Below are 20,202 nucleotides of genomic sequence, written 5' to 3' on the forward strand. Positions count from 1 at the left end.
TGTAGCCCGCTGTCCATCAGATGTGACTGCTCTCAAAGTCATCAGGATTGGCGCTGGACATTATGGATTATCTCTTAACTTCGTACAGGTGTGGAATATGGTTGCTTTTGTTATTTTAATTCATTTACTGGCTCCAGTGGACCGGGTGATGATGTGAGTATGGTTTAATTTAGAGTTCATAAAGGTGTCTGTGTCATTTGTTCAAATAAAGGACTTTATTCTGGGTATGTGGTTTGTTTTTTTTTTTTTTGTTTTTTTTTTGTTTTTTTTGTATTTTTATTCAACATCACTATGGGATTAGTAATTGGGGCATCGAATCCTCTTCATTACTAACCTTTGGGCTTGATGTCACCTGACAATCCAAAAGTGACATCAACCCCCCCAACTATCACTCCACTTTCCACCGTGCCAGGTCAAGTTTAAAGAGCAAGGCTAAGTGCCAGATTTGATGCATTTTATGGATGTGCCATTTCTGGGGCAGCTGAGAGCTGATGTTTTTAGTCTCGGATGGGGCCAGTATCCATGACCCCTTCCCAGGCTATTAATATCAGCCTGCAGCTATCTGCCTAGCCATTGCTGGTTATTAATTACAGGGGAATTCTACTTCATGTCTTTTTTTTCTTGGGGGGGGGGGGGGTCTCCTTTTTAATAACCAGTAAAGGCTAAGTATACAGCAGTGAGTTGATATTAATAGCATGGGAAGCTTCATGGTTATTACCCTTTTTCCGGGCTTAAAACATCTTCCCCCATCTGTCTGCTTTCCCTCTGCTGGTTAATAAAGTTTTTTTGGGCTCCCATGCCATTTTTTTAAAGAAAATAATTTAGTAATCAAATACGTGTACAGTAAGCTATACAAGCACTGTACTAATTATATATGTCAAAAACATCTTTATCTATCTATTCTATGTGTATATGTCCTATTCTGTAGGGTCACGCTGTGATTTTTACTGTACGCGGTGAACATCGGGAAGTTCGCTGATCCCAGCCGAACCAAAGCTGTAAAAGGTTCGCTCATCTCTAATTCTGAACGAGGCCTTACTCTGTCCACATTTGTAATGTAAAACAATTTTTCAAACCTCCCAAAACTTTTAAACGCCCAAAAAAGCAAACTTGTCTTTAAAATAATGACCTTATCATTTTGCTTTAAAGTTAATTTATTTTTTTCGCTTCCTATCCTTCCACTTGCAGTTTTGATGAAAAGTGACAAGCGTAAAGTTAATTAGTGAAGGATGTACTAATGAGAATGTTAATCTTTAAAGAAGATGTAAAAGTCAGGATATTTCTGTCCTAACAGCGCACTTGGCAATCAGAACTCATCCATCCAGGCAATGCTTTCAGTGACATGCTCTTTAAGAGATAAAAAAAAATTTACCTTTTCAGTTAAAATACTGCATCAAAAACAACTTTTTTTTTTATGACTTATGGTAACTAAACGTAAAGACGCAAACACTGTCTGTTAATTAGCGGAGGAGACAGCTTCTTGAATTAATATGTGGCGTTAATTAACAGGAAGACTGATGTTGTGTTGTAATTACCACCAATATTTTTGGCATACTGAGTGATTGAAGGTGAATGTCGTTTCACTGATAAGGTGCACGTCATTTCTTATTTGGTTTTTTTTTTTTTTTTTCTTATTATAGGAAAATGGATCGACTCCTAAGGCTCGGAGGAGGTATGCCTGGACTTGGGCAGGTCAGTAGATATTTATTTATTTTTTTAATCACAAAGTTGCATTATACTTTTTAGATATATCATAAGGTCAATTGGTTTAAAGGGAATCTGTCATCCTTTTTTTGACCTATTAGCTGCCGGCATAGACATCGGGAGCTTATCTACAGCATTCTGTAATGCTGTAGATAAGCCCCCGATGTAACCTGAAAGAGAAGAAAAACACGTTATATTATACTCACCGAGGTGGGCGGTCCGGTCCGATGGGTGTTGCGGTCCGGCGCCTCCCTTCTTCATGCAATGACGCCCTCTTCTCCCGTCCTGAAATGGCGCAGGCGCATTGCTCTGCCCTGTTGAGGGCAGAGCAGAATTCTGCAGTGCGCAGTCGCCAGACCTCTCCCGACGCCTGCGCACTGCAGAATTCTGCTCTGCCCTCAACAGGGCAGAGCAATGCGCCGGAGCCAGAACCATTTCAGGACGGGAGAAGAGGGCGTCATCGCATGAAGAAGGGAGGCGCCGGACCGCCCACCTCGGTGAGTATAATATAGCGTGTTTTTCTTCTCTTTCAGGTTACATCGGGGGCTTATCTACAGCATTACAGAATGCTGTAGATAAGCCCCCGATGTCTATGCCAGCAGCTAATAGGCCAAAAGAAGGGTGACAGATTCCTTTTAAGCTGTTAATAATTAGTGTCGTTGTGTTTTTTTTTTGTTTTTTTTTGGGTTGTCCATTGTCTGATAACCCCTTTTTAACAGCCCCAAGAACAAAACGTATTTACCTTCCGGAGCTGCGATACTTTTGTAATCTCCATGCTGTCTTTCCTAGAAGTCTTGTGATGTTGTCATGTAACGCCGCTGCAGCCAGACAGCAGCCACTGATCGACTTCAGCCTTCTCTATTCTGGTAGAATTGTCTGTGCCAGGCTGAAAGCAATGACATCCCGACCGCTGTAGCCACTGATTGGCTGCAGGGTTAGGTGATTAGTGGTGGGGTCTTCATCACTTCCGTTCTGATGGCGCTTGACACGGGGAGAATTATGTTAGTAAGTGTATACCGTACTCGTTTTCTTTTTCTTTTTTTTTTTTCCATCAGAATAGCTTTCCGCTGATCACTTAAAAAATGTAGTGGTAATCCCATTAAATCTACCATAAGTTTTTGGATGACCACTGGATAGGGTGAAAAACTTAATCTAAGGCCGAGAGCACACATGCGAGAAACTTGGATGAGTTTTGCATCTTAATACCCTGCACTGCTGCCGACACTCGGAGAGGAGCGTGCAGCATGTATTTCCATGCAGCCGCACGCTCTGCTCCTGAGCGCCAGATATTAAGATGTAAGACTCATCCGAGTTTCTCGCATGTGTGATCCCGGCCTAAACCATTATTTACGTGTTCGACCGTAGGGCTCATTCATACCTAATTTTTAAAGATCCATATTAAAGGTTTTGTCTATGTCATCAATTATTTTAAAACTAACCCATGAATATTCTTTTTTTTTTTTAAGGTGCTTACCTATCAGACCCCCGCAATTCCTTGGTACTGCTGTCTGCCTTGCTTCCTCTTTTGAGGAAAGATGTCAGGCACTAAGGCCTGTTTCACATTTCCGTTTGTTGCCATCAGTCAAAATCCGCCGTTTTGCAAAAAAAAACAAAAAACGGATCCGCCATTCTTTTTGGCGGATCCATTTTTTTTCCTATTGACTTGCATTAGCGTCGGATTTTGACGGATGATCATCCGTTGGATCCTTTTTTTGACGGATCCGTCAAAATATTGGCGTCCGCTGACTTGAGTGGACGGACAATGAAACGTTTTTTGTATGCGTCAAAATAGCGGATAGCAACGGATCCGCCGATATCCGCCATTTGTTATAATGGTCGCCTATGGGCGGCGGATCCGTTGCCAACCGTTCTTTGACGGAATCCGGCAACGGATCCGCTTTTTGACACTGAGCATGCCCGGAAGAATTTCCATGCCAGAAATTTAACGCCAAATTCCGTTCTGGCGGCAGAAAAATTTTCTCTCTCATACTTTTTTATTATTACTTTCAGACCACCAAGGGCCCAATCATTGAGGGTAACCCCTTTAGTTGTATTTTTGTTTTCTTACTTTGGAAAGATACCAATACATTCAGTTTTCTTCACCTTATTGATTTTTTTTTTTCTTTTCCCCCCATATACTTGGTAGTTTTTGAATATGCTACATGTTCCAGCACGCCTATGGGTGGGTGCTGTGTTGAGTCAAGTGAAGTCAGTGGGTTGAATCTTAAAGCACTTATTTACATTGTTCACATTTGTAAATTTGTTCTCTTTTTTTTTTTTTTTTTTTTTTTTTTTGGTTTTTCATCAGTGTTATAAAAGTATGAAAGATGAAAAAATTAACGAAAATTATTAATAAAAAGACTCAGACCACTCAGAAAACAATACATAACTAAAATATGACACTGCAACAAGAACAAATTGTTTAAAAAAAAAACCAAAAAAAAAAAACCTGTATTGCTAGTGTGAGTGAGCCCTGATTTTTGGACTTGATATATTCCACGTATGGTGACATTCAGGGGTCATCTTAGACTCGCATGGTGGCTGCACAGAACTGCTGAGGAAAATCTTTGTCTAAAGCCGATGACCTCCTCAGTCCGCACAGGAATAAGGCGAATCAGTGATGGATTTTGTTTTTGGACTCGCTCTTTAGTGGTGGTGGTCACCTTTTGGCAGCATTTTCATTTTTTAAATACTCGTATTTTGGGCTAAAAAATCGTTTTTGTAATTGGGTCTCGGTAAAAATTTTGAAACTTTTTCTCTCCCAAAGTCTGTTTTTTTTTTTTTTTTGCTGGCTGCACAATGAGTAATCTAAGGATTGGACATTGAGCTCATTCCCCACTTACCAATTGGAGAGTTTCTAACTTTTTAGCAGTTAATAATAATAATAAATAAATAAAGCTTCTCTCAGCTGAATTCTGGCCATAGACCACATCAAAGTTTGCTTTTCCAAGCTCTTTGTTTCCGTGCACATTCAAACAATGCAACTTTTTTTATTGAACCTGAACTACAAAAATTATTTTTTTTTCTGGCCCCAAATACATACATTTAAGAAAAATCAACAGAATTATTATATTTTTTTTTAATGTTTACTTCATCACCCATATCTGGCATGAAAAGATACCTTTTCAAGAAGATCTGGTGGCACAACCTAACCCGTAAACTGGGCAGATGACGTTGCCCGCCTGTGATCTTTGTCGACCTTTGTGTAAAGGAGACCTAGGAAAAGTCGAAAAAGGGGTTTCTCACCTTGTTTGTGCCCTCGGAGTTCTCAATGCGCATTTTAATGATGTCACAATTAACTTTCTTTAATTCCAGCTTCTGTCATCTGTCTTCTTGAAATGTGAGAAAATGTGTCTGAAAGGTCGACATATGGGCTTCATACAATTGATTCTGCCGAGAAATTAGCAAAATGTTAATTTAGCGCTCCTTAGGAAACATGTAGCGTAAATCATATGCACAGTGCAACAAATAACACTTTCTTGTCCTGTTTGTAGTCTGCAATTGTCTGTAAGTTGAAAAAGCACTTTATTTTTATTTTTATTTTCTTCTCCTGCTTCTGCACTTGACTTCATTCTCGGGTGCTGGTAATCTGTATTGGTCATGTGGTGGACACCGGGGTTACTTCACACGGGACGGACAAATGCACGGCAAATCTGATACAAATATTAAATTTCTATTAGAATTGTATATCATTTCATAATTATTTGCTTTCAGAGAAATTTGAGGAAAATTTTAGGTAAATTTTAGTATCTTTTTATAACAAATTATTACAGACTATCCACTTCATGAAGGACTCTGACCGAAGCTTGTTCAACAGCCGTGGTTTATGTCACCCCTCTATCAGGGGCGGGCTATTAATTTTCCCGAGGGGCCACGAGAGACAGTTACTGTTGTGGAGGGCCAAACGAATAGGCTGAAATCAGTTTGTTCTGCTCCATTTTAATATTAACATTAATTGTAATTATTTTCTTTTAATATTAACTGTATCACTTAATATTGAGCAGAATTAAGTTTGCGGACACCCCCCTATATACCATATGAGCCCCCATATATCCCCTCTGTATACAGTGTGAGCCCCCTCATAGCCCTTCCAGTTGTGCTCAAAAGTTTGCATACCCCGGCAGAATTTTTGCTTTCTTGGCCTTTTTTCATAGAATAGGAATGAAGACACCAAAAGACTTCAAGCTGTCATTGATGTTAGAGGGGGCAAAACATGGTATTAAGAAATGGGGTATGTAAACTATTGATCAGGGTCATTTGGATGTTTTGGGTTGTCATTATGATTTAAAAAGAGAAAACACAGTAGTTTGACAATAAATGGCTTCACCCAACCACTAACCATGAGTGGAGAAAAAGTTTTGGTGTTATCATTCATTTTCTCTGGAAAAAAAGGCCAAGAGTGCAAAAACTTCTGACGGGGTATGTAAACTTTTGAGCACAACTGTGTGTATACAGTGTGAGCGCGCCCGCAGCCCCTGTGTGTATACAGTGTGAGCGCGCCCGCAGCCCCTGTGTGTATACAGTGTGAGCGCGCCCGCAGCCCCTGTGTGTATACAGTGTGAGCGCGCCCGCAGCCCCTGTGTGTATACAGTGTGAGCGCGCCCGCAGCCCCTGTGTGTGTGTACAGTGTGAGCGCGCCCGCAGCCCCTGTGTGTATACAGTGTGAGCGCGCCCGCAGCCCCAGTGTGTATACAGTGTGAGCGCGCCCGCAGCCCCTGTGTGTATACAGTGTGAGCGCGCCCGCAGCCCGTGTGTATACAGTGTGAGCGCGCCCGCAGCCCCTGTGTGTATACAGTGTGAGCGCGCCCGCAGCCCCTGTGTGTATACAGTGTGAGCGCGCCCGCAGCCCCTGTGTGTGAGCGCGCCCGCAGCCCCTGTGTGTGAGCGCGCCCGCAGCCCCTGTGTGTATACAGTGTGAGCGTGCCCGCAGCCCCTGTGTGTATACAGTGTGAGCGCGCCCGCAGCCCCTGTGTGTATACAGTGTGAGCGTGCCCGCAGCCCCTGTGTGTATACAGTGTGAGCGCGCCCGCAGCCCCTGTGTGCAGTGTGAGCGCGCCCGCAGCCCCTGTGTGTGAGCGCGCCCGCAGCCCCTGTGTGTGTGCAGTGTGAGCGCGCCCGCAGCCCCTGTGTGTGTGCAGTGTGAGCGCGCCCGCAGCCCGTGTGTGTGCAGTGTGAGCGCGCCCGCAGCCCCTGTGTGTGCAGTGTGAGCGCGCCCGCAGCCCCTGTGTGTGCAGTGTGAGCGCGCCCGCAGCCCCTGTGTGTGCAGTGTGAGCGCGCCCGCAGCCCCTGTGTGTGCAGTGTGAGCGCGCCCGCAGCCCCTGTGTGTGTGCAGTGTGAGCGCGCCCGCAGCCCCTGTGTGTGTGCAGTGTGAGCGCGCCCGCAGCCCCTGTGTGTGTGCAGTGTGAGCGCGCCCGCAGCCCCTGTGTGTGTGCAGTGTGAGCGCGCCCGCAGCCCCTGTGTGTGTGCAGTGTGAGCGCGCCCGCAGCCCCTGTGTGTGTGCAGTGTGAGCGCGCCCGCAGCCCCTGTGTGTGTGCAGTGTGAGCGCGCCCGCAGCCCCTGTGTGTGTGCAGTGTGAGCGCGCCCGCAGCCCCTGTGTGTGTGCAGTGTGAGCGCGCCCGCAGCCCCTGTGTGTGTGCAGTGTGAGCGCGCCCACACGCACGCAGCTCCCCTATATACAAGAGGATGTGGATCGCGGTGACAGTGGTTTGTAATGGACTGCTGGCAAGGGCATGGTGAGTCCCTTCTGCTGTTTCGGTCCTCAGGCTGACTGTTCCAGTCTGGAGGGTTCAATGTACTTTACCCAGCTCTAGTCTATATTGAAAGAGGAGAAATCTGTGAAAATCTGCATCGGAAACTTGACATACTGTACCTATTTCAAATCCTTATTACAGGCTTATTTCCTTACACAGAAATTCTGCAGCGCGTTGCTATAATCTTTTAAGATCTCATTCGTTCCTGCACTATTTTGACGTTTCCCTACTCTACAGTGGTGATTAATGCTGCACCCGTGGGCCCATTATATATATATATATATATATATATATATATATATATATATATATATATATATATAAAATTTTTTTAACCTTTTGGAGGTGTTAGGGTGAGTGCACACAGTGCGGAATCATCTGCGGATTTTTCTGCTCATATTTGTAGGTGAAACCGCAGGTAAAAGTGACCTGCGGTTTTCCCCTGCGCTTTGACACCTGTACAATGGAACAGGTGTCAAACTGCTGTGGAATCCGCAGAAAGAATTGACATGCTGCGGATTTAAAACGGCGGAAAAAATCCACAGCATGTGCACAGAGGTTTTGAAATCCCATTGGCTATCATGGTACTGTACATTGCTTGCGGATCCACAGCAGAATCCGCAACGTGTGCACATACCCTTAGGGTTTAGTTTTTTCTTTAAATTGTATATACAATAATAAAAATGATTAAAAAAAATAGATATAAATTATACTTGGCCGCATTGGTTAATGGCAACTCGCGTTCTAGCTAATCTCCGCTTCCGCTACAAGTGGCTGGACACGCCTGGTCAGTAATCAATAGCCATAGCCAGCGACTGGCTGAGCGGGTGTTTTTGGTGTGTTGAGATAGAACCAGGTGAGTGGTGGCATTTAAAAAAAAAAAAAAAAAATTAAAATTACATTTAAAAAGTTTCCGGCAACCTGAGTGACTGCAAACAATAATACTGAAGTCTGTGAAACATAGAAAGGTAATCGATTCAGAAACTATAAGCTGATAATGAAAAGTTGTTGAAAGTTAGCTTCTCCCCCTTTAAAGGAATGATGCTGCTTTCCCTTTAAATAATGAAAGCTGAACCCAATTCTGTTCCCAGTGTCATGCTCTTTGATTTGGCGAGGTAGGCGACTCGCATGGCACTAGCCACTAGATTTCCTTACACAGTTGCCAATTATCTATCATGTTCTCCCATCTGTGAGTGTATTTTATCAGATGGGATAGTTGGGACACTTCCAGGATAGGGCAACGTGGATGGCACTCAAACCTTATCACTCGGAAAGTGAATTCTGAGGCATGGGGCTTGTCATTAAATGGATAGAAATGAAACTGTTTTCTACAGCTTGTGAGAACACAGTCATAATATATATGCAGACCTGGAAGACCTGCCAGTTACACAAGAGTTTCCGATCCGCTCATGATTGAGGCTCAAGCCTGATGCATTCGCGGGACATCTGAGTATCTGGTTTTGCAGTCTACATATATTACAATTACGTCTATGGCTTGCCTCCAAGAGTACAACCACGTGGCAGCATCAGGAAGCCTCCTAGCATATACAGTATCGGAAATGTTAGGGTTCTTTTACACTTGCCTTGTTTTTTTGCGGGCCGTTTTTGCGTCCCCAATAGATTTCTATGGGGCCTCAAAAACGTCCCGCAAAAATTAGTCGGTACGCCGTGTGGCCGTGAGGGCCGTATTTACGGCCGTGAAAAAATATTGAGCTTGCTCGATGTTTTTCACGGCTTACGGACCCGGCCCCCATTTTAATCAATGGTGCCGCAAAAACGGAAGCTTGTTTTTGTGGTACACCGTATTTGCTGAACGCCATTTTTTTTCTTTTTTTTCTTTTTCAGCCAACTTTTTAAAAGGTAAAAAAAGCAATCCGAAAAAGATATTTGCGGCCCGTTTTTGCAGGCAGACTGTGAAAATTACGGCAATACGGCCCGCAAAAATCATGGGAAGTGTAAAAGAAGCCTAATCAATAGACCTCCATTTACCTGACGTTGCCAAAGAGTATCCTTTTGCCCTATGGTGGGCTTGCATCAGGAATATAAACTGCAAGGGGTGCATTCTAGTAATGAGCGAACATGCTCCGATAAGGTGTTATGCCTGCATGCTTGGGTGCTTACTGAGTGCTCGAAAAATGTTTGAGTCCCCAAGGCGGCATGTCTCACGGCTCTTCGACAGCTGCAACACATGAATGGTTTGCCTGTTTGTTAGGAAATCCCTACATGGGTTGCAGCTGTCGAACAGCCGAGAGACTTGCAGCCACGTGGACTCAAACATATTTTTTGAGCATGCCAAAGTCACTCGGTTAGCACCCGAGCATTCTCAGATAACACCTCATCTGAGCTGACCTTAAAAATATCCAAAAAGACATATAAACATAGTTATAGGGGTTTTCCCATCATATAAAGATCAATAACCGGTGGGTTCTACTAAAATATACAACCAAAGTCAGGGTACAAATTACCCAGAAAAACATCACTCAAGAGTATAAAATATACAAAATTTTATTAAAGATTAAATGTAAAAAAAGACATGAACTAGAGAGTAAATGGGACACGTATGAGGATTCAAAAGGGTATAAAATCAAGTAGATAAAGGAGGGAGGGGGTTTTCACAAAGTAAAGGGTAGCCAGGTAGTGTATATCAGACAAAGTAGGGAATGATAATGAACTTCCATGATTAAGAATTTGCATGTAAGAGGTATGATACCGTAAATCATAGTACAGACTATTAAGATCGTTTAGTGACACAAATAATCAGTCCGTCTAAATGTATATCATGCAGTATAATATTGGAAGACAACATTAAAAAGACTTAATCACTCCATATCTAATATAAAGGTAGTAAAGAGCTTACCCATATTGAGGTGAAGGAACACTACATACAGCCACCAGTGCCCCGACGCACGTTTCGCTGCTACTCATTCTCAAGGGGATTGTGTTATCCGAGCTGGTTCGCTCATCACTACTGCAGTCCCACCTGACGCTTGGAGGCCAAAAAATACTTTGTTTTTGTTTTTTTGTCCCACATGAGATGATTAGTGATAGTTGGAGATTTTTGTATTGAGACCTGGGAGCTTCAAGTTGTGCCACTGGATGATATATGTTGGTATACATATACTTTGGCGTCCGTCTAAGGCGTGACCGAAATCCATTCAACGTGTACTACCAACTTGCACGCAAGTCTCACCGAAGACTCGCAACAATTTTAGGGCTGTGATCTGCCAATAACAAATAAAAAGGCCATGCAACTTGTAATATAGTCTGGATCTAAAGTTACTTGCAACCTGAGACAAAATATTAGATTTTTTTGTGTTGTCCTTATCCCATTAACAAGTATTAAATACAGCAATCGCGATGTTCATATCACGATACCAGCAACGCCGTGTACTCCTAGTTCCCCAGTCAAAAAGGGTCTTCACATGAAAACAGCAATTTGCAAATTGATTGCAGTGAGAGTTGTAGCTTTTCATACTTGCTCTCCATCAGAAAAATGGATCTGCGGCCATTTTAAACAAAACAAAAAAAAAAAAAACAAATTAACTAATGTTCAGGATTTTTATACAGTCAATTTACTGTATATAATGGAGCAGTAAGATATTTTCTGAATTGAACAAATAGGTTCAGGACATATGGCAAAGTGTGTGTGTGTGTGTGTGTGGTTTTTTTTTTTTTTTTTGTTTTTTTTCTTTTCTTTTGAACTGATGCAGGCCAGGCGATCAAATGATCGCAGAGTGTCTGATACCGCTGCCAATACCGGTTATCGCTGGTGGATCTTCCTTCTGGCCATACAATACACAGGAACAACAGCTGTATGTAGCAGCTTCAGCTCCATGAAGGACTTCTTACAAGGAGACCTCCCATGAGGGAATGTCATGAAGGACTTCCTTACAAGGAGACCTCCCATGAGGGAATGTCATGAAGGACTTCCTTACAAGGAGACCTCCCATGAGGGAATGTCATGAAGGACTTCCTTACAAGGAGACCTCCCATGAGGGAATGTCATGAAGGACTTCCTTACAAGGAGACCTCCCATGAGGGAATGTCATGAAGGACTTCCTTACAAGGAGACCTCCCATGAGGGAATGTCATGAAGGACTTCCTTACAAGGAGACCTCCCATGAGGGAATGTCATGAAGGACTTCCTTACAAGGAGACCTCCCATGAGGGAATGTCATGAAGGACTTCCTTACAAGGAGACCTCCCATGAGGGAATGTCATGAAGGACTTCCTTACAAGGAGACCTCCCATGAGGGAATGTCATGAAGGACTTCCTTACAAGGAGACCTCCCATGAGGGAATGTCATGAAGGACTTCCTTACAAGGAGACCTCCCATGAGGGAATGTCATGAAGGACTTCCTTACAAGGAGACCTCCCATGAGGGAATGTCATGAAGGACTTCCTTACAAGGAGACCTCCCATGAGGGAATGTCATGAAGGACTTCCTTACAAGGAGACCTCCCATGAGGGAATGTCATGTAGGACTTCCTTACAAGGAGACCTCCCATGAGGGAATGTCATGTAGGACTTCCTTACAAGGAGACCTCCCATGAGTGAATGTCATGTAGGACTTCCTTACAAGGAGACCTCCCATGAGGGAATGTCATGAAGGACTTCCTTACAAGGAGACCCCCCATGTGTGACAACCATATTTTTGGTGTCATGTCCATGAAGGACTTCTTACAAGGAGACCAAACCCCCCCCCCCCCCCCCCCCCCCCCTGTGTGACATCCATGAAGGACTTCCTTATAAGGAGACCTCCCCTGTGTGACAGACAAATTTTCTAATCGGCAACCTGGGCAATGGATGTCGTTGTGTGACAACCCCCTTTTTAATATAGCATTGTACATCTATGTCTTCATTTTATAGAAGGATTAAATCATGTATAGCTCTAGGTCCACTTATCTTCACCTTCTATTTTTACAGAGGCGGAACATCAACCCTGAGACAATTACGGACAATTCATGTCTGAGCCAAGTATAACCTCTTACCCGTAACAATGCTGGTTTTATATCCAAGCGTCGTTAGGAGAGCCAGTAATTGGTGTGAGAAGCCGGTGCCGTCTCTCTGCCTGTACGGCAGTGGGCAGCGCTTATCCTCGTTATCCCATGAACATAGAATAGCTGCCATTTCTGACATCATTAGGGTCATTAAGGACTTGATTTATAGAAAAAAAGTCACACCTTCTTATTCCCTTGTGTGATTTCCTCATTGTTTGTCTTTAAAGTAACTGGAAAAATGCATTGTTTTAATGTGGACAATCATTAAATACATGTTTGCAGCCCGTTCCTCACTGTAGAAAACGACTATGGCGCGTTGGTATTAGCAGATTGTAGGGGGTAGATGTGACTGCTTTGGCCAGTTTATCAATAGGCTGCCCCAGTATATTGGGTGATAATTGCTGTAAAAGTATCCAGAGACCGAGTTGCTCATTGTTTCTTATTTACAAAATATACGGAAACGCAACCCGTCCTACTCTTCACCTTTGTCGAAGGAGACTTGCACATAAAACTCAGTGAGCACATAACAAAACTGATTAAGAGGTAAATTTTCATTACGGGGGGGGGGGGGATTTAGACGCCTACAGGTGGAAAGAAGTGGCCACCAATTTTTTTTTTTTCTTTAAAGTTAATCCAGTATGTCATTTTGATGGAGTTTACGGTTACCACACTTTTACCATACATATAGTATGGACCCTATGGGTGCTTAAAAACCAGTTCATTAAGCATAGATTCTTTTGTAGGAAGCTCATATACGTTTACTCAGTTAGTAGTATCTTGCAATCCACCGTCAACTCCATTTTTTATTTCTTTGATGAGGTTCTCTACTCCACAGGCCTATACTGTACCTCAACCTGCCTCGTAATTTATGCAATGCACATTAATTCTTTTTTTTCTCTACCAGATTTTGTGAGATTATCGTAGCTGTCTATGCTCTACATCTCCTTTCAAGAAACACAATATTTTTTTTCCCCCAAATAATAAAAAGTTAGCTTTGTGTCAGAATTGCAGAAAAGTTCATAGGAAAACTCTTTGAGAAAAGCCATATTCAGAGCACGGATGAAGATGGCATCAAGGACCAAAAATGCACAAAAACTGTGATGAAACTCTTATTTCCTAATGGACTCAAAGCTGATATCTGGCCGTAGCGGTTTATAACCATTAACTAGTGGGTAGTGATGAACGAGTATGCTCGGATTAGGTGCCATCCGAACATCCTCGTGTGCTAATACGAGTGTCTTCGGCATGCTAGAATACTATGTTTGAGTCGCTGCTGCATGTGTCGCGGCTGTTTGACACAGCATTACAGCTGCGTAGAAATATATGCTGTCACACTCGGCTCAGGCAAATGGTCTACAAAAAAAAAAAACGCCAACATTATAAACAGTTTGAAAACTGTAATGGGTTCATGCTCTGTCCTTGAAAAACGGATTCCCGAGTGAGGCCTAAGGGCTCATACTCACTTGCGAGAGATTCGCACGAAAACCTGGCACAGCCGCCTGCACTCGGACCGGAGCGTGCAGCTACATGTATGTCTATACAGCCGCATGCTCCGGTCCGAGTGCCAGCGGCAGGGCCAGGTTTTCGTGCGAGTCTCTCGCAAGTGAGTATGAGCCCTAACAAGCAGTGTCTCCAGCTTTGATGGACCTGCTGTGGCTTCACGTAATAACACATTTCCCCTCTGGTGGTCACTGCAATGGAAATGTTCATCCAATGGCAGCCGTTTGAAGCAGAATGCACCGTCTTGGCCGTAAGATCCTTGACGATCAACTGATTTCTAGCTCTTTCTGATGATAAAAGGAACTCTAACCCAACTGTAGTAGAAGGGTCAATAATGGTCATATTTCGCCTCAACCCCTTGATAACAGTAGTAGTGCCGATTCATTACCTACTTTATGATCATGTCAAAAGGCAGACATAAATATTTTCTTAAAAATAATGCTAATTTTACTCCTTTGAATTTTTTTGGGGAGCAGTCAATTTTTTTTCCATTGTCATAGGACACTTGGACTCTCTATACAATCTCGGGGTCGCTTGTATGTCAAGGGCCAGCTTTAGGGACAATACTCATCAGCAGCCTTTTAATTATTGTTCTTCGCTTTTGTTTAACGTCGCCGAGTTAAATTTTCAATGCGACGCTTACAAGCCAACGGTTGATCCGTCGAAGGGTTAAACCAGCAGGAAAGAATTCATTTCCACTTTAATGACCCAGCCTTGCTGGGCTTGGACAATGGGGAACATGCTTCTGACTTGTACTCCTATTGCCAATTAACACCTCCGATAACAGGTTGCCTCCGCTCGGCACCGAAGCGGTCCGCGGTAGTTTACATGCAGCTTGTTTTTTCACACTACTCGTTTAATGCTCACGAAATTAAAGCATTAAAAGTCTGGCTCCTCGACTACGGAACAAACCTAGCACATCCGCAGCCCTCCCCGAATGTATACGGTATTTGTATATTTTTATGCCGATTACCGCTCACTTTTCCTTTTTTATTATAAATCAGCCGTGGAAAAATGTAAAGATCCTAATTGCTCTTGAAGTTTTGCACTCTGCTGGAGAACTCTGGACCCGAACAATCGGCCAAATGTGATATTTCTTCCGCTCATTATCTAGGTATCGTTTTTATCTATTGACTTCGACATTTTTTTTTTTTAACCTTTTTCCTTAGAACAGTCTGGTGTAAAATGAAGCCTAAACTAATATAAAGTTACAGTAAAAAAAGAAAAACAGATATTCAACGCTGCGTACAAAAAAAAGTGTATTATTAACGTAGCCCTTGTTAATATTCATTACTTCTGTACGATTATTTACCGCAAACACAGTTCAGCGTCTGATTACAGCTTTCTTATCAGTCGTTTTGACTCTTGTTTAATCAGCAGGTATTTAATAAACCTGGCGAAGTAAGTGACGGAAGTTCACACTAACAGGAAGGTGAAGTAAAGCGGCTAATAGTGTTAATAAATTTGCTAAAAGACCTGAGCAGATAACACATTAGGTTTGTGCTGTTACCGTCTGAAATGCCTTCTGTAGCACTTTGTCAACAAGTACTGCCCATGTGAAAAAGATGAGGCAGAGCGCCGACTTCCAGCGTATTCCTGTACCAGCACGTGGTGTTTTTTTTTTTTTCTTTTTTCTCTTTAAATGACATGCTTACAAAAAAAAATGAGTGTATGGTTCGTAAAACCGTTTTGGGTGCAAATTGATCTTTTTTTTTTTATATATTTTTTTTTTTTTTTTTTGTGTATTGGATTTCATCATAGCGGTGAATACGAGGATAATACATTTTTTTTTTTTTTTTTTCTCCATAGTCATAGCCTGTATTAAAAAAATAAGTTGAGTAAATATTAGCAAAAAAAAAAAAAAAAGGTTTAAAAAAAAGTAGTTAAAGCAGATTGCGCCAAATTTTTGATGGTATCAAATTGTCGACTCATTCAGCGGAGACCATTTGTAGACAGAAATGCTCTTGTACAATGTGATGTATCTGAATACACGAACTCTGGTAGGATAAGATATTTTATTATGAAGGGATTTTCTTCTAAAAGCAATTTTGTCTTGAAATATGATGGTGTACGGAGCCACTAATCTGTGGCACACAGTGTGCCTACTACACCATGGTGATGTACTTTAGTAAACCCTTGTGTCGCTCTCTTAATTCTTTGCCTACTGCTTTTGTCTTTACACAGTTTTAGCATACGAGTTCTATCCGTGTTTTTCACAGATGGCACTCGCACCTTTAACAGTCTATGGGGCTGTTCACGTGTCCGTCATTTTTTTTGCAGACCGAGTGGTCCGTGCAAAATCGCAGAGAAATGTCCGATGTTGACCCAAGTGTGGGATCAAAATCGGTAATGCAAGTCTATGGGTCCATCAAAACAATGGACGGTATGCTGTTGCCATCATGGACTAAGAGATGGTGGAGAAACTTTTTTTTTGGGGGGGGAGTTTGTTTGCTCCTTGTTCGAGAAAAACTGATGAAACTTTGACCTCACTGATGGTAAAAACTGATCCTGACCAAATTCTGACTCTCTGGGGGTGGAAACACTGATAAAAGTAGAACCTATTTTTCTCGTTCACGAAAATCACTGACGTGTGAATGAGGCTTCACTTGAGGCTATGTCGATTATGACACAGTCCTGGCACACACATGTTTATTTCCGAAAAGAAAGGGGAATTGGGTGTAATTTCACACAAAAATGGGCCGGACAAAATTTTTGGCACCTTTTCAAAATTGTGGGTGGTAAACTCCTTTGTTGCAAGCATGTGATGCTTGTTCAAACTCGCCTGTGGCAAGTAACAGGTGCGGGCAATGTGAAAACCACACCTGAAATCAGATAAAAGGTGAGACGTTGACTTAATCTTTGCATTGTGTGTCTGTGTGTGCCACACTAAGCATGGAGAAAAGGAAGAGGCGTTTGAACGAGCATCACATACTTGAAACAAAGTTGTTTACCCACGATTTTTGAATGGTGCCAACAATTTTGTCTGGACAATTTTGGGGTTTTGTGTGACACTGTCCAGATTGTGTGTTGTTTCCCCCCCCCCCCTCTTTTTCTTTTGTGCTGTTCAAATACACACAAAGGAAATAAACATGTCTATAACAAAACATGTAATTGCAATCATTTTCTGGGAAAATATATATATTTATTTTTTATTTTATTTTTTTGCGGCCATACATTGCTTTTTGTATTACATAGGTTTCTGATGACCGCAATTAAGTTAATTTTTTTATGTCTCATGATGTGATAAGTACCTTTCATACATTGCATAAGTTCACAATTGATCATGTATTTATTTCTTTAAGGGAAGTTGAGTAAAATCTTCGCTTATAGTCTTCATTTTATTCCCTGGTCTCCAATAGAAAGAAACACCCTAGGTAGTAGGGAGTAGAAATGGTCCTGAGCATAGGTGATCTGAAATGACTTTCTCTGCTCTTCCCAATTACATTATCATGATATCATCATTATCCTGGGCTGCGAGTTAGTGGAAGCCCGGGATAAGGCGCTCCAGGTCTCAGATTGTTTCTACCTCCTGAGTGAAGGCTGTGATTATTGCCCTGCAGGCAGGTCAGTTCTCTGGCTAACACTTTTAGACAGTTAAAGGCAGATTGTAGCAGCTATACTTTTTTTTTTTTTCTTCCTAGAGAAATCAGTCAGATCGATTTCCAAGTGTCTTGTAACTGACCTTTCACCAGAAAGCAGAAGAATTCATTTTGTTCTCATTTCGTTATTATTTTTATTTCTTCTAAACTCTTCTTTACATCCTTATATTTTCTGATGTGGATTTAGACTCGCACTTATAGGTCAGTTGCAGAACAAAATGAAATTACTTTAGTTCTCTAGGTGCCTGAAAAATCAATATTAAATTGGATTTCCGATAATACTTGCAGGCAGTGGCATAACTAGAGTTTGATGGTCCCTGGTGCAAAATTTGGACGTGGTCCCCCACCTACATGTTGGTCAGATGCATGGGTCCTTGTAGGATTGTAGATACTATAAAGACATGCATGTTTGCCCCCCCATGTAATAATATCCTACATTCTGGGCCCCTTCCTGGTATACTGTGTCCCATTCTGATACAGCGCCCCCCATCCTGGTCCCCTACTGTTATGTAGTACACTGTAAAAAAACAAAAAAAAACTTATTACGACCGTCCTCTGCTTCCACGACATGCGGCGACATCCTCCTCTATACCCGACCTAGAAGGCAGCAGCTGACTTCGATCGGCTGCGCATGACGTCACTGTCAAGCCGACATCTGCTGCCAGCCTCTACTTGAAAGCGTGTATTGCAGTGCAGGGAGCCGGCGGGTCTCTGCACCACAATATATTTTCAGTTGAATGTGTATTTGAGGATGCATATACAGGTGAAAGTGGTGTTGGTGGACACTCCTCCTACACAGTCGCAGTCACACATTCGCAGTCGTTAAACCCCTGTTTAAAGGCATATTGCAATCTTGTGCTTTATGCTCTGTCCGCATAACTTTTATTTTAGTTCTCCGTCTTTGCTCGTCCAGCATTGCCAGTTATTGCTGACCACCTGTAGCAGCAATGTCACCCACTACATTATTTAACTGCTGCCTCTGATAACTGGGCTCAGCGGTCTTAAGCAGTCTCTCTTACATGAACACCTCTAGAGCACCAGCTGGTGAATAAAACTAATCTATTTTTTTTTTTTTTTAACTGGTCAAGCCTGAGAACCTTAAAAAAAAAAAAAATAATTATATTCTTGGGGAAAAAAAAAACACTTAATGAACTGGATAACCACTTTAATGTTGTGTTTTTTTTTGTTTTTTTAATTGGTTGTCATTCTTAAATAAACGACAGTGCAAGAACGGTGCCAATCATCGCTGGGTCTTCCGAGGCTCGTTAGACATGGTTTTTCTATGTCAGCTCTGCAGTTAATTAGTGACCGCTTTTGAGCTGCTGCCTATGCAGAGTGTACAAAGAAATCTGCCAATCGGTGGTGTGGGCGGGGTAACACAGAGCTCAGCATTCAGAGAACTGCTAGCGCAGCAGCAGAGAAAACTGCAGCAAGCAGCCCAGTAAGTGGTCATTAATCTGGGTCTCTGCCCTTAACATCAAGTTGCTCTTAGATGTTGTAGCAAAAGCCCGGTGACCAATTCCCTTTTAGAAGGGGGTTGTCCAGGTAGTGGAAGCATAGTCCTGATAAAGTGAAGAGTAAAGGTATCACTTTGATTTACGGCAGACTTTTGTGAAGTTCTCCTCCTTATTGTATCGTAGTGGAGTAGTATGTACCATACATGGTAGTGGCATGAAGTATTTTATTACTTACATTCTGACATCTTTTTAGGGTCCTCCCACCGATGCCCCTGCAGTGGACACAGCCGAGCAAGTGTACATTTCTTCTCTTGCATTGCTTAAAGTAAGTATGTATCTATGTGTGTTTGTCAAAATTGCTTTCCTAAGCTTTAATCCTACAATTTCCATGTGTTAAAGGGGTTGTCCGCTACTAAAACAAACCTTTCTCACTCTGATCGTTTGACCTCATTAAAATAATAACACTTATAGTCATCTCCGTCACCGTTCCAGCAGTTTCGGCACTCGCGTTGCCGGTGCTCACGTGCAGTTATGACACCTGAGCCCTGTGCCCAATCAGCGCTGGCTTCACCGTCCCCTCCTTCAGACATATAAGTAATGAACATGGTGTGAGAGCTGTGGCTGGCTGCTTGCTTCCTCTTGTCTCCATCCAAAGGCGTAGACAGTGACTCCTGCTCTGATTGGGCGCAGGGCTCGGGTGTCATAACCGCACTTGAGCCCCGGCCGGGAACGCGAGTGGTGACACTGCTGGAAGACAAGTATTGATGTTTTTATTTTAATATGGGCAAACGTTCAGATTGAGAAGGGGTGGTCCCTTGTAAACCGCCCTAAAGTAAGTAAAAGTAAGCCGAACCCGCCGATTTTAAGGCTGTGTGCACACGCTGCGGATTCCGCTGCGTTTCCGCAGCGGTTTTGGCCGTTGCGGACACGCAGCAGTTTTAGCTGCGGTGTACAGTACCATTCATTTGAATGGGAAAAAAAAAACGCTGTGCCGACGCTGCGGAAAAAACCACGCGGATTTGCTGCGGTTTTGAATCCGCAGAAAGAATTGCATGTCAATTCTTTCTGCGGAAACCGCTGCGGGTTCCTATCTCCACCATTGTGGAGATAGTGAATCCGCAGGACCAAACCGCAGGCAAAACCGCAGATAATCCGCAGGTCTTTGGACCTGCGGATTATCTGCGGTTTTTG

At 42.8% G+C, this 20,202-nt stretch overlaps 1 protein-coding gene across 1 annotated transcript in view; it reads left to right on the forward strand.

The window, feature by feature from the left end:
• Nucleotides 1-20,202, forward strand: part of PSMD14 (proteasome 26S subunit, non-ATPase 14) — an 86,047-nt gene that overhangs the window by 12,900 nt on the left and 52,945 nt on the right. Inside the window, exons 2-3 of the mRNA XM_073545731.1 lie at nt 1,641-1,692; nt 19,265-19,336. Of these exons, the coding sequence (XP_073401832.1) occupies nt 1,645-1,692; nt 19,265-19,336 (120 nt within the window). The 5' untranslated portion in view covers nt 1,641-1,644. The remainder of the gene's footprint in view (nt 1-1,640; nt 1,693-19,264; nt 19,337-20,202) is intronic.

Source organism: Dendrobates tinctorius, unplaced genomic scaffold (genome assembly GCF_039654945.1).
Source record: "Dendrobates tinctorius isolate UK_male_01 unplaced genomic scaffold, ASM3965494v1 ptg000143l, whole genome shotgun sequence".
Taxonomy (NCBI): domain Eukaryota; kingdom Metazoa; phylum Chordata; class Amphibia; order Anura; family Dendrobatidae; genus Dendrobates; species Dendrobates tinctorius.